Here is a 22204-nt window from a genome sequence, read left to right on the forward strand (position 1 = left end):
TCTAGTTCAACTCGGTGGCCTTGTCCCGTGCCCCAGCTTGCGTTCCAAGGGGGAATGGTGGCGCTGATGGAGGAGTGCCAGGCTTAGCTGCCAGCTGGCTGCCGGAGGCGGCTTGGGATGAATGCTGCTTCCCATGGGTAGTGTGAGCTCTGCCCCTCACGGCTGTGCACAGGAGAAGCTTGTAGCAGCTGAGGATCTAGTCCTGCAAGTTAAAGGGATTGGAATATGCATGAAGCATAAGGTGACATTTTGAGTGTCTCAGATCAGAGCATGGACGTTACTGAATTTAAAATGTAACTGCAATTTCCTGACTAATGCCAAGTGACTTTTATATTCATGCGGTGATTGTTCTTTACTCTTTAAATAGCCCATTTAGCCCAAAGGCGCAGATGATCTCTTCATGATAACGAAGGTATGTTATCCAGCACGGTACAGCTGAGGCCGTTGGTTGGTGCAAGGGCCACCTATGATCAGCTGTCCTTTTTGGTTCTCAACTTATGTCATGCTTTTGTAGACTGCTTGTGATTTGCTTGTACAAGAAAAGAGAAGGGAAAATAAAAAAGAAAAGAGATGCTCTCGAGGTTCAGCATTGTTTTCTTTTACTTCCTGTGGCTAAGCAGTATTATTTGCTATGGCGTCTCCAAATTTTTGAGTCCTTTCGGATAACATGGACAGTTAAATTGCTTCAGGAGCCTTATACCTGTGTAGACAGTCTGCCTGATTCTTAACATCCGGGGCTTTCTGAGGTGAAGTGCACAGGATATTATAAATAAGATATTCAACAAGAATGAGATAACAAAATGAACTCATATGTTTATTATTCATTCAAAATAAAAAAAACTTGCACGTAGTAACAGCCACAGAAATCAGAAGCAGGCTTTCCAGCAGCGTAAGAGCATCCCTAGTCTGGGCATTTCTTGAACTTAGGGTGAAGGTGTAGAGGATGGAGCTGTAGCTGTGGCCACCACAGAGATAGGACAACATCTAGGGGAAAGGAAGGAACTAGGAAAGAGAGTTCTGGTCCTGGATGGATGACCCTCTATCACCTTTCACTGACAGGTTTAGGTTCTGCTGCTGCATGGACCCTAACTCAGGGAGTCCACATGGGCAGCAGCTGCAGCATGCAGCATCACTTCCCCAGGCTTTACCAGAGGCAAAATGGATGGGCACTGGAGCAGTTTCTCTGTTCCCAGGAGCCTGTTGCTTTAGGCTCCTGCCTGCTTTGCCTATGAGCTGTCTGTAACGCCACCGTTTACCTTTGGTTCTGCTAAGCACAAAAAAGGGTTAGATGAGAGGCTGGAGTAATTATAGAACTGACTTGTTATGGCTTAGGAATTTGTTGAAGTGATGCTGAGGCCCCAGTCAGGAAGAGCATTTTAAGTGCCATACCTGCTAATTTGCCTGAAACTAACCTGCTTATTAAAAAAAAAAAAAAAAAAAAAAAAAAAAAAGAGTACCACTGCTTGCATGCAATGAAACCCAACTCAGCAGTTCCTAGAAAGCTTGTAGAAAGCTTGATTTGAAAGAAAGGCACATTTACATCCAGATGAGAGAGGTGCACAGGAGTCTCAACAGGTAATGTTTTGATGTAACTCCTAGAATGTGTGACTTTGTCATACCTCTTAGGCACAGACCCTGCCAGTCATCTGTGCTTTAAAGGCTGTATAGGGCCTGTAAACTGTGTCAACTGTGGTTACACTTGCAGGTGCTCTCCTTGCCTCATATTTTTATGAATCTCTTAGCTGTGTACAATCCAGTGTGTGACCAGGGCAGCTGCAATGAGTACCTTACTCATCTGTACTGTTCCCGATACAGGAGCCTTCAACTAGTAGGTATTGATGCAGTAAAAATAATAATAGCAATGAGAAGTAGTATGATCAGTCATGGGTTTAATAGGTGGGAATAGGGTGTGTATGTTTGGAAAGAGCAGAGCGAAAGAGGGGAGAGAAGTTTGAGGGCCTCTAGGTGATGCTAGCCCAGAGATTGATGCCTCAGCATTTCTAATTTAAAGTTTGACAGAGAGATTCTGGCAGGTATTGTATAATTTTATTTTAATTTTTTTTCCCTGCTATAAATAAGACTTGGTGTCTGATGGAATAATCGCCAGAACTTGAGTAAACAACACGCCTGCCAGTGATAAGCTATTTCTTCTGACGACTCTGTATATATCTGGATATTGCATAATGTGGTACATTTGATGTTTGTGCAATTCTGTTCTCCTTCTGGTTATTTTTACATGCATTTCCCTCTCTTTTTCTCTCCTGTGTATAGATGTTCGTATTCACCCCATGGAGCCTATGCCCAAAGCAAACTTGCCCTTGTGTTATTTACCTATCGACTACAGCATCTTCTGACTGCAAATGGAAGCCATGTGACTGCTAATGTCGTAGACCCTGGAGTAGTGAATACTGAGCTCTACAAGCATGTCTTTTGGGTTGTGAAAGTGGTCAAATGGATGACAGCCTGGCTATTTTTCAAGGTATTCTGTTTTTAAAATACTTTTGTTGCTCTGCCCTTGCATTGTGAAAGCTGCAGTCGTCCTGGAGCTGAAGGTGTTTCAGAGTTTGTAATAGTGTACGGTATTTATTGCTTTTCTCTGTGCTGAGATGCACGAAATCAATAAAGACAGGCTTTCCAGCAAGCAAACATTTATTTTAAATGGAGGGAGCAAGCTGTCACAGTAGGGAAAGGGAATGCCTTTCACCGTCTGTGCCTATGCACGAGTTATCTCTGCCCCCATCTATCCACATGCTCCTGTGGGTGCATGGGGGCAGCACGTCATCCTAAGGTGGAGCCAGAATATGCAAAGTGTTCCTTGGAAATGGCTTGTACATTCTCTTAAAGAGAAGCAGACATGATCTGGCATGGTCTACATGTATGCAATGTGTTACAGAGAGGAGGGCAAAGGGAAGGAGAAAGTTGTATAGAAGTGGCAGTGGGAGGTGGCTCTGCTCCGGATGTGGGGTCCAGACACACGTGCTCAGGGAGGTGGGACAATTTTTAATTAGGTTTTCCATTCTAGCACATACTTGTAACGGTACTTGATTTTTTTAATTATCCAATCCTGGTCTGGACTAGGAAACAAAAAGTTGTTCAATAAAACTGATTGAGAAATGGGGCAGACTCAGTTATGGGTAATGTTTTGTAGGGATGTAAGTAGATTAAGCTGAAATCAGGTTATCTGTGTAGGTGCAATCTCCTCATGCACACAAGCCTTTGAAGGGCTTGTGCTGAGAAAGTGTACTGCTTATAGCTCTTTCAGAAAGTAGTTTTGGATTAAGTAAATGGAACCTGATTCCATTAGAGAAAATTAAATGTCCTAATTAAAATGAGGTATTTTACATCAAGGAGTATGTCCCACAAAGCAAATTAATTTTAAACTTTGATATGGAAATATCAGTTGCTTTCATTTTAGAAATGAACTGGAGGCTGGAAGAGTGACTGTAAAATAAGATGCAAACAAATAAACCCATATTTAAAAAAATAGTATCTTCTGAGTGCACCTTGAATATTGCAATAAAATTGTAATAAGAATGCTCATAATCAGTAATGCATTCTTAAAGAAACAGACTGCAGCTTTGCCAAACCATGTATATTAAACTTGTTTTGCCTCTTGTGATTGCCCTTTTAAATATCAATCTTGTGTGGTGTTTTTTCATTGGACTTACTTCACCTTGCTAATATAAAAACTTCATGTAGATTTCATGTAGGTTGTGCTTAGAATTTACTCTGGAGAGACAAAATTCTGACCAAATTCTTGTGTCTGAGGGTGAGTTTCAAGTCTCTTGTTTACAGCAGTCAGTCCCACCCAGTTTTATCGATGTGCCCAGGAGACATTTTTGTATTATACTGGTGATGTTTAGACACCGGATTTGATGTCATTGAACATTTAAAATAATTTATCAGAAGGGGGATTCCCATTCTTACAACCCTAACAGTCCTGCCACTGATAGTTCCTGATCACTTCCTTGTTCTTTAGACTAGATACTGCTCAAAAGAAATCCTGCCTTGGAATAGCTGACAAGCAGACATACTGATCTGTATGGAAGAGTGATGCCTGTACTGCCTGAAATGTATCAATTGCTTTTTGAGTCAGAATAACCTCAGGTCTGGATACCTGAATGCTTCAGTTATCGAGGTTGAGTTTTTCACATTTTTGTCTAACACTCAATGTGTTCTTCGCAAAAGCCAGAGGAGAGGGAAATTCTTACTTTCTCTCTTCCCATCCTCCCTTAGACATCTGAGCTACAGCTCCAACTTCTACTCTTTGCTTATTGCTTAGGATATATCTATGTGTTTGGGAGCACTTCATCCCAGAGGCATGCCCTGTTTGGCATCATGAGGAGATGTTTAGCTCTATGGCAAGCTCACATTGAAAGCCTGACTGGCAATTTTAATAGTGCTCTACTGAGGGCTGTAGTATTCAACATTCAAGCCTGTGTGAGTCTTGTGTTGGTCTTGTGCATTAGGGTAAATTTCCCCCAAGAAAAGTAAGAAAGCAAGTACAAGAAAATTCAGTTGTCGGGTAATATTAGCTGATAGTTGGTAGTATGGATTTATTTCTCCCCTGGAATTTTGTTCCCTCGCACTTATATGAATCTTCTTTCTAGGATTATGGTAGTAATGCAGTGAAAATGAGGTGATAGCTCTCTAATCATACTGGCTTAACTAACTATTGTTGCCCTGAGGTATTCCAGAGTGGGTTCTAAACATGTGCTGGAAATTGCTTCACTCACTGCAACATGGCACTCTTGAGAGCCAGCGCAGCCCAGAGAGCTTTAGTGAGGAAATGCATCACATCACATTCCCTCAGGAGAGGGTCAACATCTTGTTTGACTGAATTCCAAAACAGAAAGGGCAGAGCCCCCAATACTTTTCAATGCATTTCTGCCAGCACTGGTTCTGGTTATGTTCAAATCAAATACCTCTTAGGGACTGCAGCCTGGCCCCCACCTTCACTGGGCTGCTCATGTTTGAGGCAGCTCAGTGTGGCAGACAAGGCTGTCTGCCTTGGAGCTGCCTCAAGATATTTAGGTACTTAAACAAATAGACCTACAGTCTTGTAAATAGGCCATGATACATATGCATAATTTACTCAAAGTATTAACTGCTTGATTTTCTTAAAACTGCAAAACATTATCTTCTAGACTTTATACATGGCTCAGAAAAGTCTTGGCCAAATCAGTTTGGTGTTTTTTCCCCCCACAAGTTGCAGTGAGAGACATTCCTGTAGAAATAAGATAGGCCAAACTAAAGGTTCTGGTGACAGTCATATAATGTCTGAAATTGATGCCTGCCCTTTAGAAGTGATGGCTTCATTCTTTCTCAGAAAAGTTATTGTCTGCTGTGGTATTCTAAATTTGCACTTTGCAAATGTTTTCTCTGTATTTTTTATAAACAAGGACTGCACCTGTCACAAAAGAGAGAAATTATGTTTATTCCTCAAAAACAAAAACAAAAAAATATTTATATCCCTAGGATTTCTTGGTTAAAAAAGCCTGATGAGCTGACACGGTCCTCTGCAGTATGCAATGCAGTAATTTCCTTAATAATTTTTAACATAAATTCATCTTCTTTTTGACAATATAAAGTAAAAAATAGTAAACACTAACTAATTAATGAGATAATAATAACCTAAAAAGTCATTAATTGAGCATCAAATTGCAATTTAGCTAATTGTGCAACACACCAGCTTTAGCATTGGGTACCATGCAAACTGGAAACCAGGAAGTACCATTTCTCTCCCCAGTATTTCTTCATCTGCAGCAGATACTGAGTATTCATTCTTAAGCCAGGTCGTCTCTACTTGTGATATAATTAAAATGCCTTAGAGCAAAACAAAAAAGTTGACTCTCATTAATGTCCAATAACAGGGACTGTTCTGCTTCGTGTGACTTTATTATGGCATCAAGAGACACTTGACAGATAGCAGTGTTGTAAAGTTCCCCAAAACCTTGTTTACGACAAGCTTGGTGAACATGTCATTATCAGACATAGAGCATTTGGTCCTTTCAGCCAGCTCAGATTGGTATTTAGGAAGGCATTGTGGAAGGAAGGCTTTGCATCAGATCCTGTCTCGGCTGTCATTTCCAAAGACATAGTGCCACATAAGTGATTATTGACTGACAAACTGAAAATGAGTAGGATTAGTGACCCTGCCAGTATGTAAAAATGAAGGGAAAGGCTTCAAGAGCACCGGCTAGATAGACATCAGCCAGTATAAACTAATTTGTTTCCTTCAACTTGTCAAAATAGGCTTAACATTAGTGTAATTTTCTTATAACATTTTTTTTTAAATTGCTTCCAGTCTGTAAGCACATCTAGAAAACAAGATCTAAAAGAGGCTGGATTCATCATTCATGCCAAAGGACATAGTCATGCAGGTCTTATTGCAGCATTTCTTATTCAAACTGTCCCTTTGGCACTGTGAATATAGTAAATTTATTTCATCCTAACCCCCCCCCCCCCCCCAGGTGTCAGAAGACAAACACATCACCACACAATAACACCAGCTGTAGAGAATGAGAGTAATTAAATCCCACAGCTGAAAGCAGCAATTCATCAGCACCAACATCTTCTGTGCATGAGAGTGTGTGGTCCTCACATAAAGCTAATCTGGGCTTTTCTCACAAAATGAAAACTTGCAGAAACGTATAATTTGCAGTTAATTTTTACAAAAGGTTTTTCTGGTCAAAAACACAGAGAGGAAAACTGTCTACTTGAATCCAGTAACGCTGGTCTTTCAGCAGATACCATTTCTGTTTATGTTGGTACAGGGATTTAAGCTTTCAGAGCCATAGGTGTCTTTTTTTTCCATCTATTAAGTATTTTATTATTTGTACAACCATAGAATGATTCCAGGGGGAAAGACGGAGGGACTGGCCTGGGAAGGCTAGTGAATAATCTACTATTAAGCTCCAAATCCTGGTGATCTGGCATTTTTTCTTGCACATGAACCCCTGGACTTCGTTGAGTATCCAGGTCCTGCATATTATGGGGTCTGTGGATGGACCTTGGCTGCTTTGTTTGTTGTAACTGCTGAGCACAGGGCCTTCTGAACACAGAGCCCTGTGTGTCTGTTCAAAGTCAGATCAGACCCCTCCAAGGCAGGCTGGCCCTCACTGCACACATAAATAACATTGGACCCTGGTCTCCACTGAACCTGTGACTCCTCTGCATCCCAAGATACCACAATTTTTCTGCATGTTTTCTAAGGTCCAAGTGGTTAAAATATTTATTTGAAGACACACGTTGGGAGTTGTAACAGCATGCTTTGGTGGCAGGAAAATGAAGTATTTCTGTTGCTTCCCTCAGCATATGGCACGCAAAGGAGTGTGTGGTTGCTGTACAGGACAGCACAAAATAGGTGGGATTATGTCACAGTGCATCACAGAGAGTCAAGGATGTTGGAGTTCTTGTTTATAACTTAACTTGGAGCAGTTGCTGGTGTGATTTATCCCCCAGACCACACCCAAGCTTCCTCTTGAAAAGTGCCAGTTGGAACAGGCTGAAACATAGCCATGGAGCAAGCAGAAAATGAAGTCGTGTGCACAGAGATATATCTCACATCCTGTCCTGCAGCTTTAGTTGTTTAATTAAAAGAAAAGAAGCACTCCTTTGGTTTGTGGTGGTGGTGGTTTGTTTGTTTTTTTGTTTGTTTGTTTGTTTTTTCCTTCTGACAGTGTAAAATGGGAAGACTATCTTCCATCTTTCAAAATTTTTCACAGGACAGGAAAACTGTCTCCATGTCTAATATTGCCTGTAGGATTCACCCTATTTAGCCCAGGAATTGGTCTAAAGAAAAACAGGTTAAAGCTACACTCTGCACTATGTGAAAACCCATGCTTGCCCTGTGTGAAATTGGTTTGGATCGGTAAGCAAGTGAAATGTCAGAAAATGTATGTCTTACTGTGTAAGAAAGGGTTTATCCTTAACTCTGGTGTGGTAGAGGATTGTTGATTTAACCTGACAGCCCAGGAAGATTATTTCTTTTTATGTGAAAGCATTTAAATTTGTATTCAAAAGAGTGAGAAAAATAGTCCCTCCATTGCTGTACTGGGTGAGAGCAAGTAAACAGTTAAGAAATTGTGAAAATATATGAACCTAACCAGTGTTAGCACATCAGCGCCTATCATCCTGTAATCTGTAACTGGTTTCATATTCAGAAACCACAGAGTTAGTTAGGAAAGACATTTTCCATCAATCAATCTATTCCTTGCAGTACTTTCCTAAGTATTTGATTAATACCCTTGTGTGGTAATCTATTCCCAGTCAGACTTGTTAAAATGGAAAAAACACAAAAAAGGAGGATAATTTTGCTGTGGATAAAACACACATCAGGGACTCTGGACTGATTCAGCTTAAAAGAAGATCTCCTCAATGCCTCTAGTGTAAAGGTCTCAAAAAATAGGCTGAAAGATTGGGGAATTAGATAATCTTGAAATTTCCACTAGACCATTAGCACAGTCTTTTAAATTATGGGTTATAGCATCACACTACTGTAATTCTTCCATGCATCAGAGAAGTACTAAGTCAATCACCATGTGCTTAAAATTCCATTTTCTTTTGGTCAAGTAGTGTAACACTACTTGGAAACTTGAACCTACTGACAGCAGGATACAGAGCAGCCACTAATCTTTCTCAGTTTATCTCTCAGAGAAAGAACAAATGAGAGAGGAGACAACCCTAGCCCCAATGAATGACCCATTCTGCAAGAGTAGGAACAGGATTTGCAGGCAGTTTCTGTCTTCCATGTGACTGAGTTGTAAAACAACATTAAGGAGTAAGACCATGGGCTTCCCTTGGAATATTCTCCAAATGGGCTTATGGGTGAGCAGCAGTTTGGAATTAAAATTGAAAGATGCAGAGGAGTAGGTGGTGGGGAGTGCATATTCAGGTATATTATATATATTTTTGGTTTTTTCCATATATTTGCATAATCATATATATATGTAATCTATTTAGATTCCTCATTGCTTTGCTATTTGTGAGTTATGTGTCCCTAACAAAAAAATGCTGATAAAATTTGTATTGCAGAGCCCCATCACCTAAAGAACCTTCTCACTATAGAGAAAAATAATTAGGAGATTTTGGAGATCTACAGGCCGTCCTTTCCCCCTTTATGAATATGACAGTGTGTACATTACCAGTAATTGGAGAAGACTGAAAAGCCTTTCAGTGTGAAGTTAGGAAATTCTTCCATGAACAACAGAGACACAATTTTTGGTGGTTTTCTAGAGTTTTCAAAGGTTGACATGAAATGTCAGGTTCTACCAAGGAGATGAAAACATCCCCTTTTCTAGAGGTCTTAGGTATCTATGTCTGAAGGTCACCTCTGACAGGTCTCCTGGTTCATAAACATCTGCAATATGAATGCCAGCATCAGAGCGGTGATTTCTCATGGTCACTGCTACTAGAGGACCTCTTATCCTAAGATAAATATCTACAGTTGGACAGCTAAGTCCTTCAAGTGCCAGTTTATACCTGTGAAAGACAAAGGGGTCCTGTGGTGATTAGCTCAGCTGTAGGTGTCTATGCTGTATAAAGGTATGAAGTTGGTTAAGGTGAATCCTTTCCAGAGGCATGCAATGTTAATTTTCTTGGGTTGTTTTTTTTTAATGAACTGAAGATAGTAGGATTTTGGATGTGCACAGGAGAGAGTAGGAACTGTAAAGGTTTGTTCTTACATCTGGGGCACAAGTAATCTGCTATCAAGCTGGTTTTGCAAATGGCAGCTCTCAGGTGTTAGAGCATTTCCCGTGTAAGTGGGAAATGTGCTCGTGGGCAACTACAGATGAGGAAATCAGAGTTACTTATGAAATATATTTCTCATATATGTTTATAATCTATTGTGTGCCTTCACTACAGCAGCCCTGGGTGAGGAAATCCCAGTTACTTATGAAATGTATTTCTCATAAGTGTTTATAATTCATGGTGTGTCTCCACAGTTTATCAGGCAGATATCGCCATGCATTTGCATGGGTAGTTATGTGTACTCCCTGTGTGTATTTATAATAACCTAATGTTTGTAGCAAGAGAGAACCATGGGAAGCAAGCACCATCTATTATTTGGGGATGAACTGGAAACGGTAAACATATTTTTTTAATGTAACAGGATCATCCACCACCCAATTTGTGAGTTACGAAAACTTTATATTAAGAAGTCATGAGTAGCTCTGGCTTTAGTAATGACAATAATTACTGCAAGCCACAAACTTCTGTGTTGCATTTTAGGAAGACTACTGAGATACTAGGAGATGTAGTTCACATGGTTCTTTTTGTTCTCAGTATATTCTGAGCTAAATGGGATTGGGATTTGATGGATTTTAATAGCTAAACACAGGAAGGGACTTCGATTTAGTGCCTCTAGTCCCCATTTTTTCTAGAAGGAACCTGATCCTGGATGTGGCACAAACATATTAATACAATCTCTGAAGAGCTAGTGATTTGTGTACATAATTACATATTTAAACATTCTGTTTCAGTTGTATCTGTGAGTCTCTTCAAGGCAGATGACTACATCTGTGTTGTGCTATCTCAGTGCTGGGGAAAGGGGAAGTAACCACGGGGGTTACATTGCCACAGACCAGACACTCTGCAGGAAATATAGAACATATGCAGAAGAGGATTTGGATGAAATCAGAGCAATATGCTATAAAACAAGAATGAACTTGGACAACTTATCAGAGATGGGATTTATAGTGGTATTTATTTGGCCCCATTGTCCTGACCTACTTTTCTGTCACTGGAATAGAAAGGAGGTGCTGCTGCTGGTCCTAGGCTCAGGCACTGTCTGAAAAACAGAATTGCTCCTCGTGACTCTTATTTGCTCATCAAGTCTTGGAGCTAGTCACCACCAACTTACAAGCTTAACTTACTACCTTATCAATATTTTACTCAATTTAGTATATCTGTTACTTTTTGGATGAATAGCAAGAGGCAGAGTTGGTGCCATGTGTCTGGCAGGCCTGTTTTCCCAGGGCTTTGCTGTGAGCACCAGCCCAGCCATGTCACATCCCTGCACTCAGCAGCAGCATGCTGAGGCTGGCTGTGTCTCAGGAAGAGACTTATTGAGTATTGTTGCCTGCCAAGCTTAAGATGCAAAATTCAGTCTTCCACGGTCTGTCACTTGTCATATACTATCCTAAGATGATTAAAAATGTAGAAAGAGAAAAGCTGTCTTGTTGTTTTTGGAGCTCAGAGTATTGAAAATAAACTTAAACAGACTGTGAGTATATTTGTGAGCCTCCTGCCTGAAGTGCTGCATCCAGCTCTGGGCTCCCCAGCACAGGAAGTGCATTGAGCTGTTGGAGCGAGTTCAGAGGAGGGACACCAAGAAGGTTAAGTGGATGAAGCATGTCTCCTACAAGGGAAGGCAAAGAGAATTAGGATAGTTCAGCCTGGAAAAGAGAAAACTTTGTGGTGACCTAACTGTGTCCTTTCATTATCTGAAGCGATCTTACAAGACAGACAACGATGGTTTTTTACAAGGACATGTAATGACGGGACAAAGGGAAATGGTTTCAAAATGAAAGACTACATTACATTTAGATTAGATATTCAGTAAAAAAATTCTTTATTGTGTGGGTGCTTATGTGCTGGAACATGTTGCCCAGAGAAGTTGTGGATGTCTCATCCCTGGAAGGATTCAAGGCCAAGCTGAATGGCACTCTGAGCAACCTCAGATAGTGGAAGGTGTCCCAGCCCATGGAATTTTTGTTAGAACTAGGTGATCTTTAAGATTCCTTCCAACCCAAACTGTTTTTTGATTCTAAAAATTATGTAGGACAGACACTATGGGGCAATATACTTTTTTGTTGGGGTTTTTTTGTTTGTTTTGGGGTTTTTTATTTGTTTTGTTTTTTGTTTGTTTGTTTGTTTTGTGTTGTTGTTTTTTTTTTTGTTGTTTTTTGTTTTGTCAGGGCTGTACATTGTCCAGTTACAAAGGCTTTTTTTATGACTGCCCAAGCTGTGAATGTAGCCTGTAGTTTTTCAGGGAGGAGTTCATTTACCACAACTCTCATGCATTACAACCAGTAACAAGAACTTAGGTTTCCATTTTCTTTTGTACATGAAATGATGACGTCCATCATCATGAAGTTTGTGGTACTTCATCAGTGGTTTTATACAAGTGTAGCTGAACCTGCTAAAGAAGTAAATAAGATCTGAACATAAAAGGTCCAAATCCTACTGCATATTCTTCTAACAAGGATTATCTGATTTGATTTCATACCCTCTGTGTGGAGTACTGTTCTTTTGTAAAACATCTAAGACATGTCTGATCCTGCTCCTTAGAGGTTCTTCCTGATCTGGGGCTGGCCTTTTATTTTTCTTGCCTGGTTTAGGTTTGTGGCACATGTGTCCTATTTTATATGCCTGTTATCTCGGGAAGTGGATTAGGGCTGGCATAGATACACTGAACCCTAATCGCTTTAGAGGGCCAGCAAATCTCCAGAGGTAGTAAGTACTTCAAATGTTTATATTACTACGTTCAGCTGATGTTGCTTGAAATCCATTCCAAAAGATCTGGAAGGCAGGAAGCAGGGCATTTTGCATAGTTTTTTTTGGTTTTTTGTTTGTTGGAGTTTTTTTAATTACCCTGTTAATATTATTTTATATACACTTAACACTCAGTTTTTATTTTGGTGGGGTTTTTTTTCTCCTCATTGTAAGGCAAGCCTCAAGCACAATTTTCACTGCAAAATATATCCATAGCCCAATACCTTGGCTGTACAACTTCTCCCATGAAAGTTTTGACCCACTTGTTATAGCTGTAGGTTAAAGGCAGATTGCTGGTGTTATTATTTCCAGATTTTTGAAAAAGTGATAAAATATGAAATGTGTTTGTGCTTAGATACCTGGATTTGTCATGTCTGGGTCACTACACAGTGGTTTACTCAGAGGAGCCAAGGGAATTATAAAGTACCTCCAGTGCTCAGAAGCAGCTCTTGTACATTTGATGTACAATCTGTCACATGCTCTCCTGGCTGGAAAGAAAGAATTTACAGTATTAGAGTCATTAGGCTTTGCAGATGTGAGCAGGTACCATCCTGCTCAAGGTTGGAACCGGTGCTGTCGCTCTTGCCATAAAGACAACACGCCTTCTGTGAGCTAGTTTTGTATTCACTCCGTAGAAACTCTGGGCATTCTTTTGTTCCTCCTTTTTGCTGTCAATTTATATAATGATATGTAACAAGAGCTTTTAATAAAACAGGAGTAAGAATGCTTTTAGGGAAACAGTTTACTCAGGACAAGAATGAATTAAAGTGAAGTGACTGGAAATGTATTTACTTTGAGAAACTGAGAAAGAAATTAGAAAAAAGAAACTTATTTCTAATCATTGGAGTCATACTCTGGGAATGGCTTCCACGATGTGGCATCTATAAGAACAGTATTGTTTTTATGACGGAGTTTAAATCGGTTTTGGAGAAGATCAGCTGATAGGTCATCTGCAAAATTAGATCAGAGATGTCCCAAGACAGACTGTTGCTTCCGAATTATTTTTGTATTTAGAATCCTCTTTTTTATTGCCCCAGGTTTACTTGGTTTGCTCCCACACTGAAAAGAAAGAAGGAATCCAGTATAAAAGTACAAAAGTGAAGATTTTTCCAAGAAATGTACGTTCTGATTTTAAACTTTTTGAGTACTTAGCAAAGTCTTCTTTAGAAAAGTCTTTGGTGAAGATGTGCCGTTTCTTGCACTCACCTCCACCCTTGCCTCTCTTGACAGTAGTTCTTCCAGTTTGCTGATGAGCTGTGTTCAACTGTCCAACAGGCTAGTCCTTGCTTTTGGTTACAGGAGAAAAAGGGAAGATGACAGCTCTGGATCAGCCTGAAGAGCCTTCAGTGAAAATGAGATCTTTTATTGTCCGGTCAAAATATCTGTGCACAGTCTTAAAAAATAAAGTAGCCAGGATAAATTGCAGATGGAGCTGTAGATATGAGTGACAGAGCCATGTGGCTGATCTCTAACCTGCATTACAGCAGGGCTTTTCACAGTTTGGTCAATGCTCAAGAGACCCCTCAGCAAAGAGACTGGGCAACCATGGGCCACAGTGTGACCCTCAAATGAGAGACCACAGCTTCCCCTGTTTCCACAGACAGCATTGTCTGATGTATTCCCAAATGTCTGGTTTGCATCTAAAGTACCTTCAAGATGACTAATGCTGGGCAGCCTTGTAGTCCTGCTGGAAGTTGAATCCAACTGAGTGTCCAGAGTAGACTAGAGAGAGGTAGAAGGGCAAAGATTTCCATTTCTAAAATGTCCGGAACAGAGTTTGTTCAGGATTTTTTCTAAGGGAAGGAATTATTATATCCCTCTTTTTTGATGTCATCTCTCCTTGACCTGAATTGATGTTTTCATTGCTACCTGTCATATTTTTCTGATGGAGAAATTATGCTACATGTTTTTAAATTAAAATTTAAAAAAAAAAAAAAAAGCTCTTTTTTAAATTTTTTTTATTTTTTTTTATTTTGTGGCCTTTTTTATTTTAAACCATGATGTGATGTTATAAGAAGGTCAAAACTCAGTCCTTGATCATTCTTGGGTTGGTCTTTCAAATGAGAGCAATAGACTTGCTGCAGACATCTGGCTATGGATCTGTTATGAGAGCTAAAATGTGTCAATGCTCCAAAAGACTGAGGAAAAGTTTGCCTCCTGATATGAATGACTGTCTAGATTTCAAAATAAATCCTTTGGATTATACAGAAAATTTGAACTGTCAAGAACTAAATGGTGTGGTGAACTGAAACACAGGTCTCAAGATACCCGCAATTTAGCTGTATTTCAGTAATCTCTCATTCACCTTTCATTGCTGTCAGCAGCCTGTAGGGTTTCTGTTATATTTATGGTGGAAATATCTGTCAATGAATCATGTCACTGAGATGCATGTGTCTTTTCCACTTCACAAAATTATTAAACACGCCAAAGTTTCTGTGGTAAACACCACATTTCTGGGTCATTTGTACTACCAGGTATTTCTTCATGCAAGCATCTTTCTTGCATAAAAAAAATTCTTTATTTTTATGTGTGGTTGGTGGAAGGTATTTTTGTTAAGCAAGCGCATATAATTTTATTTGGTGTTTTTACATGTTTTCACTATTAACTTGTATTTCTGTAAAACTTTGGATGACAGTAGGTATTTATTAACAGAATTTTGCAGGTATTAATATGGTTATTTAGTGGCTTTAACAGAAAATTAGATGTACCTAAAATTCAGCAGACTGGAGTACCTCTCATGTTTTGGAGTCCCTTTGTTTAAATTTGTGGAGATTAGATAATTTTCATGTTAAAATATTACTTACTTTCAAGTATAGAAGTTTTTAATATACAAAATTATATTAATAAAATGTAATTTCCTTTTCAACCATATACTAACCAAAAATGTAACCTACTGTAGGTTTACAAGTTAAACAGGCACTAGTTTTCAATAATATTCTTCCACTCTTAACCTTACTCATCTGCAACACACCTAAGAATTTTTAGGAAGGATAGATAAATAATTGTAGCAAAATGAAAGTACTGAATATTTTGGGAGACTGCAAGATCCTTTTAATTTGATCTACTGTTTGTTATTGTCACTGTACATTGTGGATGAGAACATCTGCAATTGTCCTCCAGTTAATATTCTTTTGAATCAGAAGAAAGGGCAGTTACAGAGCAGCTGGCAAGTGGTCATTTAACCTCCATTGCAAATGGTTAAAATACCTCTTCAGTGGGTCTTCTTAATGATGAAATACGTAGAGCTGGCTTTTCTGACAACTCATGCAATGAGATCGATGATTGTAACCTTTTCTCTAAATTAAACTGGAAAACCAGGAGCCAGCAGCGCTGTATGCTCAGAGCTTTGGAAGAGCAGATCCTTTTCTGCTCATCACCCCATAAATACATTTCTAATGTTTATTTTTAAATTATGTGAATATATTGTGGCCTATGCTCTCATCTCCCTTTCATTGAGCCTACTTCATCGTTTATAGTTTTGAAATAGTTATATTTGTACTTATTTAATGTAGAAGCAGTTAGCTCCAGCCACAATACTGTCTAGATTTTATTTCCTTTTCAACACAAAAGTAAGATTTATGAGATTGAGCAGCTCTCCACTACTTGCAAATGAGGTGTATGCTGAGACAATTTTCAATCTTATTTTATGATTTCTCCTACTTGCCTTAATAAAAGGGAAAAAAATTACCCTGAGCAAGCTCTTTGGAAATGAGCTTATATTTTCAGAGAAGGAGTTAAAGAGCATACTTGGCTCAGGTATCTATTTTCCATTAGAGAAACGTGTTGTGTAAGGATGTGTACCTTAGTGCTATTTCACTTTATGTTTGTTGTTTAGTAGGCTTTTGTTCTGCTGTGGTCATCTGAAAATATTTGTAAATTCTTCATAATATTAATTTAGACTAGGAGAGGAATCTCCCTGATTTTTCAAGAGCCAAACTGCTTTTCCTCATTTTATTACATTAGTAATTAAAAAAGATTGCTGTTTTCTTATGCAGAACTGTAGCAAGACACCCAAACATGTTTCTAGTCACAGCTGGGCATTTATTCTTTTGAAAATCTGTCCCTCCTATCAGGTGCGGCTGGTAACTGTTGTCAGATGTTCGAGTAGCTGTGCTGTGTTGGCAGGCATGATGTTGTTTCAATTCATTTTCTAAGCAAGAACCAGATGTTTGTTCTGGGTTAAGCAGAACTGATTTGCAGTTAAAACCTCAAGTAAAGAAGTATCATATCAGGCTGTAAACCAGCCACATGTGAATCAAAAAGAAAAATGTGAGAGCCAGTGGTAATCATCTTCTTCACTGCCCTGTACATCTCGGATATTTCTTTATGCAAGTGAAGAACAGATGTGTTTTTCACTCCTCTGTGTTAACAAATGAGAATTCAGATTTGGACCTTGAACTGTTTCATGATTTTCCCTTGCTCTGCACAGAGATAACAATAAAAAACAAGGCAAATGGCTATATTTAGAGAATTGGGGCAATAGGAATTCATTAGTTCCCTATGGGAGCCAGTGACAAATCCGTCTCCTTGGTACACTTCAGTTAACCCTGAGGCACACCACCTCTAGTTCCGGCCATCTCATGTCCTTCCACTCGCTCTCAGCAGTAAACCATTGCAGGCAGAAAAAGCAATGGGGAAGGCAAAAAAAAAAAAAATATTCTAGCAGAGTTATACTGGACCTTTAAGAGGTGAGATCTTGATCATTCTGTGACAAAAAATGTCTTATACTAGAAAGAGCTTTCCATGGAATCCCATGGCTGCAGTGCTCTGGTAGTAGTCATGCCACTGCTAGTAGTTTGCCTTATCCATCAGAAGTCTGTCTTTTACATTGTATTCTAGTTGTCATCAATATATTCACACTAACCTTAAATATATTCATATTATAACAGGCAGGAAAAATTACACTGGGACGAAGGAACAAAGACAAATATTGCTGAAGAAATTTTAAATAACGTGCAGATCTCCAGTGGGCATTGATTCATGTGCTTCATGATGTCAATAATTGTTTGTGAATTGCAGTCATTTTATTCCTCTGAACAGAGCATTACTCCTGAAATGCAGTCATTACCTATTGATTAGCTCTGTAGTTATTTTCATGCATCAGTAGTGCCAGTAAAAAAAATGAGTAACACTTATTTTACACCAATGTGTAAGATCTGTACATTGTTCATCAACATGAGAAAGGAGTCTTTAAAATATTTCTTTTTTTCTTTTTTTTTTGTTGCAGAGACCACATGGACATTTTCAGTAGTCATAAGTCTCAGGATAAATGGGAAAAGTCTAAAGGGGCCCTTTGGGGTTTTTGTTCATTTGTTTGTTTTTGTTTGGTTGTTTGTCTTTTGTTTGTTTTTGTGGGTTTTTTGGTTTTTTGGTTTTATTGTTTTTTTAATCAGGGCATTGTAAATGTTCTGTTGTATCAGGACAAGAGTGCAATAAGAAGGACATATTTGTCACTGTTTAGTGCTAATGTATTTCCTCTTTTCCCTACTGTAGGTCTTTCCATTTAATCTCAATTGTTGGTAGTGTGCTACTTTTTGATTAAATGATGAGAGCTGAAATTCACCAAGGAGAAAATAATTAAAACTATTTGTTTCTCAGACTGTCAGCAGCTATTAGGGAAATTAAATGTATTTTTCCCTGAACCATGTTACAGACTTTGCAAAGTTCACAATCAGTTGGAATCATCTTTTATTGAACACAGATTTAAAAGCAAAGGTCAGGTATGTTTTGGACACTAAGGAGTTTATGCAATTGATAAAACCCAAGCATTTAGATTATTTTTATATAAAAATTGCGCTGCTTGGAAATCCTTGCTTTTTGACTGTGGCACCCTTATAGCCACATCAGCTCAGCAGATTTGCAGAGTAAAGGAGGCTTCCCAGCCTCCTTTTTGATTGTCCATAAGATGGAGTCAGTCTTTTTAGCTTCCGTACAATATTAGGAGCAGTTTTTGCCTTTTTTCACACATGTAACATAAACAAATCCTTTGTTTTTCATTCCCTGTCCTTTGTTTGCATATTTCTAACCTGAAAACAATTGTAACTGACAGTTGGTCTGGCTATTCGGCTGGGAGGTGATAACTCCAGAAGCCAATCCACAGCCAGACCCACAAATGTATGAAAAGTAAGAAATACACAGGCAGAGGGGCTCTCGGCCTTGGCTCAGCCTTGGGCTCTCTCTGAGGAGCAACTCTGCCCTACAAATCTCTCGTCTCCGTGTGGTTGCTTTGCGTATTGCGATCACATACTCTTTTTTGGTTTCTAAAGGGGCTTGGTTACAGGGATGGGTGCTCTGAGGAGGGTGAGTGTTAGTGCTGCAGTGGGAAACTCTCCTACCCTGAGCCCCTTCCTCCTCCTCATGGCATATGGGCTGCAGAAAGGGGCAGGTGGCACACTGATGCAGCAGCCACACTCAGTCAGCTTGAAGCGAGGGCCTGGCATTCATTAGGAATTCATGAAGAAAGGGGAATGGAAAAGCATTGGTACTGTCAGTGAGATTGTTGTGGGGCACAATGAAAAGGCAGGTGGAGAAATGGATGAAGGTTTTGTCTGCAGACATGCTTTGCATAGCACATAGAGAAACAGAACCTAATCTTGATTGGAACAATTCAATTCCAGTGTGAAGTACATGTTAAATAACAATAGGCGGGTGCAGAGCTCTGCAGACTTGCAGGTGAAGAGCAGAATTTTAAGCAAGTGGCTGTGCAGGCAGGAGAGGCAGAGGGGAGGGCCGGGATAGCAGCCGGGATTGGTGTTCGAGCCCTGCTCAGACCTCAGCCTGTGCTTTTATGAGTTAAAAGCAGTTGCTTAGACCTTAGCACAGTTCTGCATTAATTCTGCTGGATTTTTTTCCTGAGAAGCAGCACTTTAATCATCTGGAGCTTTGCTGCTTGCAGTGTATCACCTCGAGTGAGCAAGTGAGGCAGGCTAGGAGGGGCTCATTGATTGAACTATCAGGGCCAAAGACGTGTGTAGCAAAATGACACTACCAAAGAGAGCAGTTCAATATTGAGCTTCCTAAATAAAGGGAATTATTTCAGCACCAGATGAATAAGTAAAATGTATTCATGAAACCACAAAACCTCACAGTATTTGTTTCCCATTCTAAACAACTGCTCTAACCTTTATGTCAAAAAGCCCTATGAATTCCAGGTACTCTCCTGGGGAGCTTAATGATAAGAAAAGGTTAATTCTCACTGGTTTATCTTGTCTATCAATAGTTCTGTGAGAGCAAGCCACGGCTATCTAAGCCCTGAATTAGCCCAGTATCAAAACCCAAGTCAGAAACTCTGCAGAAACAGGAGCTACCTGAAGATTAAATAAAAGGAATAAGAAAACTCTCAGGAAGATTGTTGAGATTTTTTAACATTCATGCCTCACAACTTTTTATTTAATAGCTTACTGGGGAAAGATGTTTGGTGTGAGAGGGATTAAATGGTTTTCTCCTTTCCAGTTTTTCATTGTCCTGTTTCAGTTAATGAGATTTGATAATTCACTATGGATCTCATTTTTGGAATTTGAACCAATTCTTCCTCCAACAAAAGCCAGGACAGTCAGCGTAGTCATTCACACAGCAATGGTGTACTCCATGTCACCTGTACAGCAATGTGACACCTCTGCTGTGACTTCTGTCAGTCATCCAGAAATGGAAACAAGAACACGGCAAGGACTACATCTGTCACCAAATCCAGTCCGGGCTTTTGAAATAGATACACTTTTTTTTTTTTTTTTTTTTTAACCCTGTCTGCTACCTTAATGAAGGTTTACAAAAAAACCCTTAGAAATAATCCTAGGTATTAAATTTGACAACTTCAGTGGACACTAGGTCTGCATCTTTTTACTGACCAGTAGTTAACAATTTTACATACATGCCATTTCATGCTTTCCTTTATCTCTTTCGCTGGCAAGACCTGACACTTGTTTTTCCTTTAGAGTCCCTGCAAATGAATAGCTGTATCACCTCTCCATAGGCTTATACCCCCTCTGCATTATGAGTACCAGCCTGCCCTTCTTTCAGACCATTTAGCTGATTAAATGTGATGACCTTAAGCTCTTGAGTAATTGTTTTCAAGATGAAAGTTTTTTGCTTCTGTTTCAAACCTTGGGAACCGTGTGTGACTGAGGGTCTGAGTGTTTTCTCTCTGTCTAATGAGTTCTGCAGTTAAAGATATGATGCCTCAAATCTTTTCTGCCATCATTTTAGAGACTAATCTCATTGAAATCAGTGGTGATCTTGCCTGTCTAAAGTCATACATGTTCTTTGAGTTTCTTCCGAATTTAAGCCGTCAATTGATTCCTTTGCAGATAGTGAAGAGCCCTGGGGACAGTTGCTTTAAACAAAAGGATTTAAATTGCAGAGCTTAAATTCACTTTCAGTCTACACAACAAAAAACTTGATTTGAATAATCAGATTCAACCATCCTTTACATTTGCATTTTTAGTTATTTTGTTAAAAACAAGTTGATTCTGGTGGATTAATAAGCATTCAGATATGTCAATTTGCAACTGAATGTAGCCTTTGCCTTTAAACTTAGAACTTCTCTTGAGTAACAAAGGATAAGCTATATAGACAGCTCCATAATAGTATGGTTTCAGAATCTATCCATTATTTCATGACTTTTGCAATTTGATAGCATTGTGATAGAAAATGGGAAATGGTAGTTCTGTTTAAAAGATTACCTTTTTAAAAAAATTATTTATTTTTACGAGCTGCTGCCTGATAAAATAGAGTTTAATTAAAATGAAGAGAACTGTTATTTTTCAAGAGTTTTATTACTTAAACAGAATAACCCTGGATTTACTGGGCAAAATCGAGGATCTAAAATCTGTAATTAGTTATTTGAACTAACTAACTATCTGTTAAAAAGATATGATTAGAAAATCAGAGCCACTCTCACCTCATTATAGTCTTCCACTAAAATAACTATAAAAAATAAGTCCGGTCCTCTTGTTGTCCATCTTTATGCTATGTTACTAGGGACAGATGTAAATTAACCCTCTTGTTTATATCTTTTTGGTTTATCATTCAAGATGAAATTGCTGGCAACTGGTATTATGTGAAATGAATTTCCAGATAAGATTCCTTCCCTCCCCGCCACCTTTATCTGTCTTCCAGTTTGGACTTTCTCCTTTCATTCTGGGGAATTTTGTGAAACTATAATTTAAGCGCAATAACGCTATAAAAACCAGAAACTCAGAGCAGCTGAGACATGGGCAGTGCTAAATGATTGTTCTGGTTTGGGCTGAAATAGAATTAATATTCTTCTTAGCAGCTGGTACAGTTTGGATTTGGAATGACAATAATGCTGATAGCACACTGATGTTGTAGCTGTCACTAAGTGGTGCTAAGGCGAGGACTTTTCCGTTTGCTATGCTCTGCCAGTGAGAAGATGCACAAGAAGCCACGAGGTAGCATGGCCAGGACAGCTGACCCAAACTGGCCTAAGGCATGTTCCATATCACAGAACATCATGCTCAGTGTATAAACTGGAGAGAGTTGGCCAGGAGCCACTGATTGTTGCTCAGGGGGCCTTAGTCAGTGAGTAGTGAGCAGTTCTGGACTTTATCTTTTCCTGACTCTATTTCCCATCCCACTGGGGGATGGGAGGGGAGTAAGTGGCTTAATTGCCGTCTGGGACTGAACTGCAACAATGGTCTTTGGTTACCTGTTTTAACTGCTGGTGACTCCCTTCTTCCCAGCAGTTCAG

At 39.3% G+C, this 22204-nt stretch overlaps 1 protein-coding gene across 1 annotated transcript in view; it reads left to right on the top strand.

Annotated features, from left to right (window-relative positions):
- Positions 1 to 22204, top strand: part of DHRSX (dehydrogenase/reductase X-linked) — a 166457-nt gene that overhangs the window by 132298 nt on the left and 11955 nt on the right. The window contains exon 6 of the mRNA XM_040090612.2: positions 2272 to 2479. Coding sequence (XP_039946546.1) covers positions 2272 to 2479 — 208 coding nt within the window. The remainder of the gene's footprint in view (positions 1 to 2271; positions 2480 to 22204) is intronic.

Source organism: Hirundo rustica, chromosome 2 (genome assembly GCF_015227805.2).
Source record: "Hirundo rustica isolate bHirRus1 chromosome 2, bHirRus1.pri.v3, whole genome shotgun sequence".
NCBI classification, from domain to species: domain Eukaryota; kingdom Metazoa; phylum Chordata; class Aves; order Passeriformes; family Hirundinidae; genus Hirundo; species Hirundo rustica.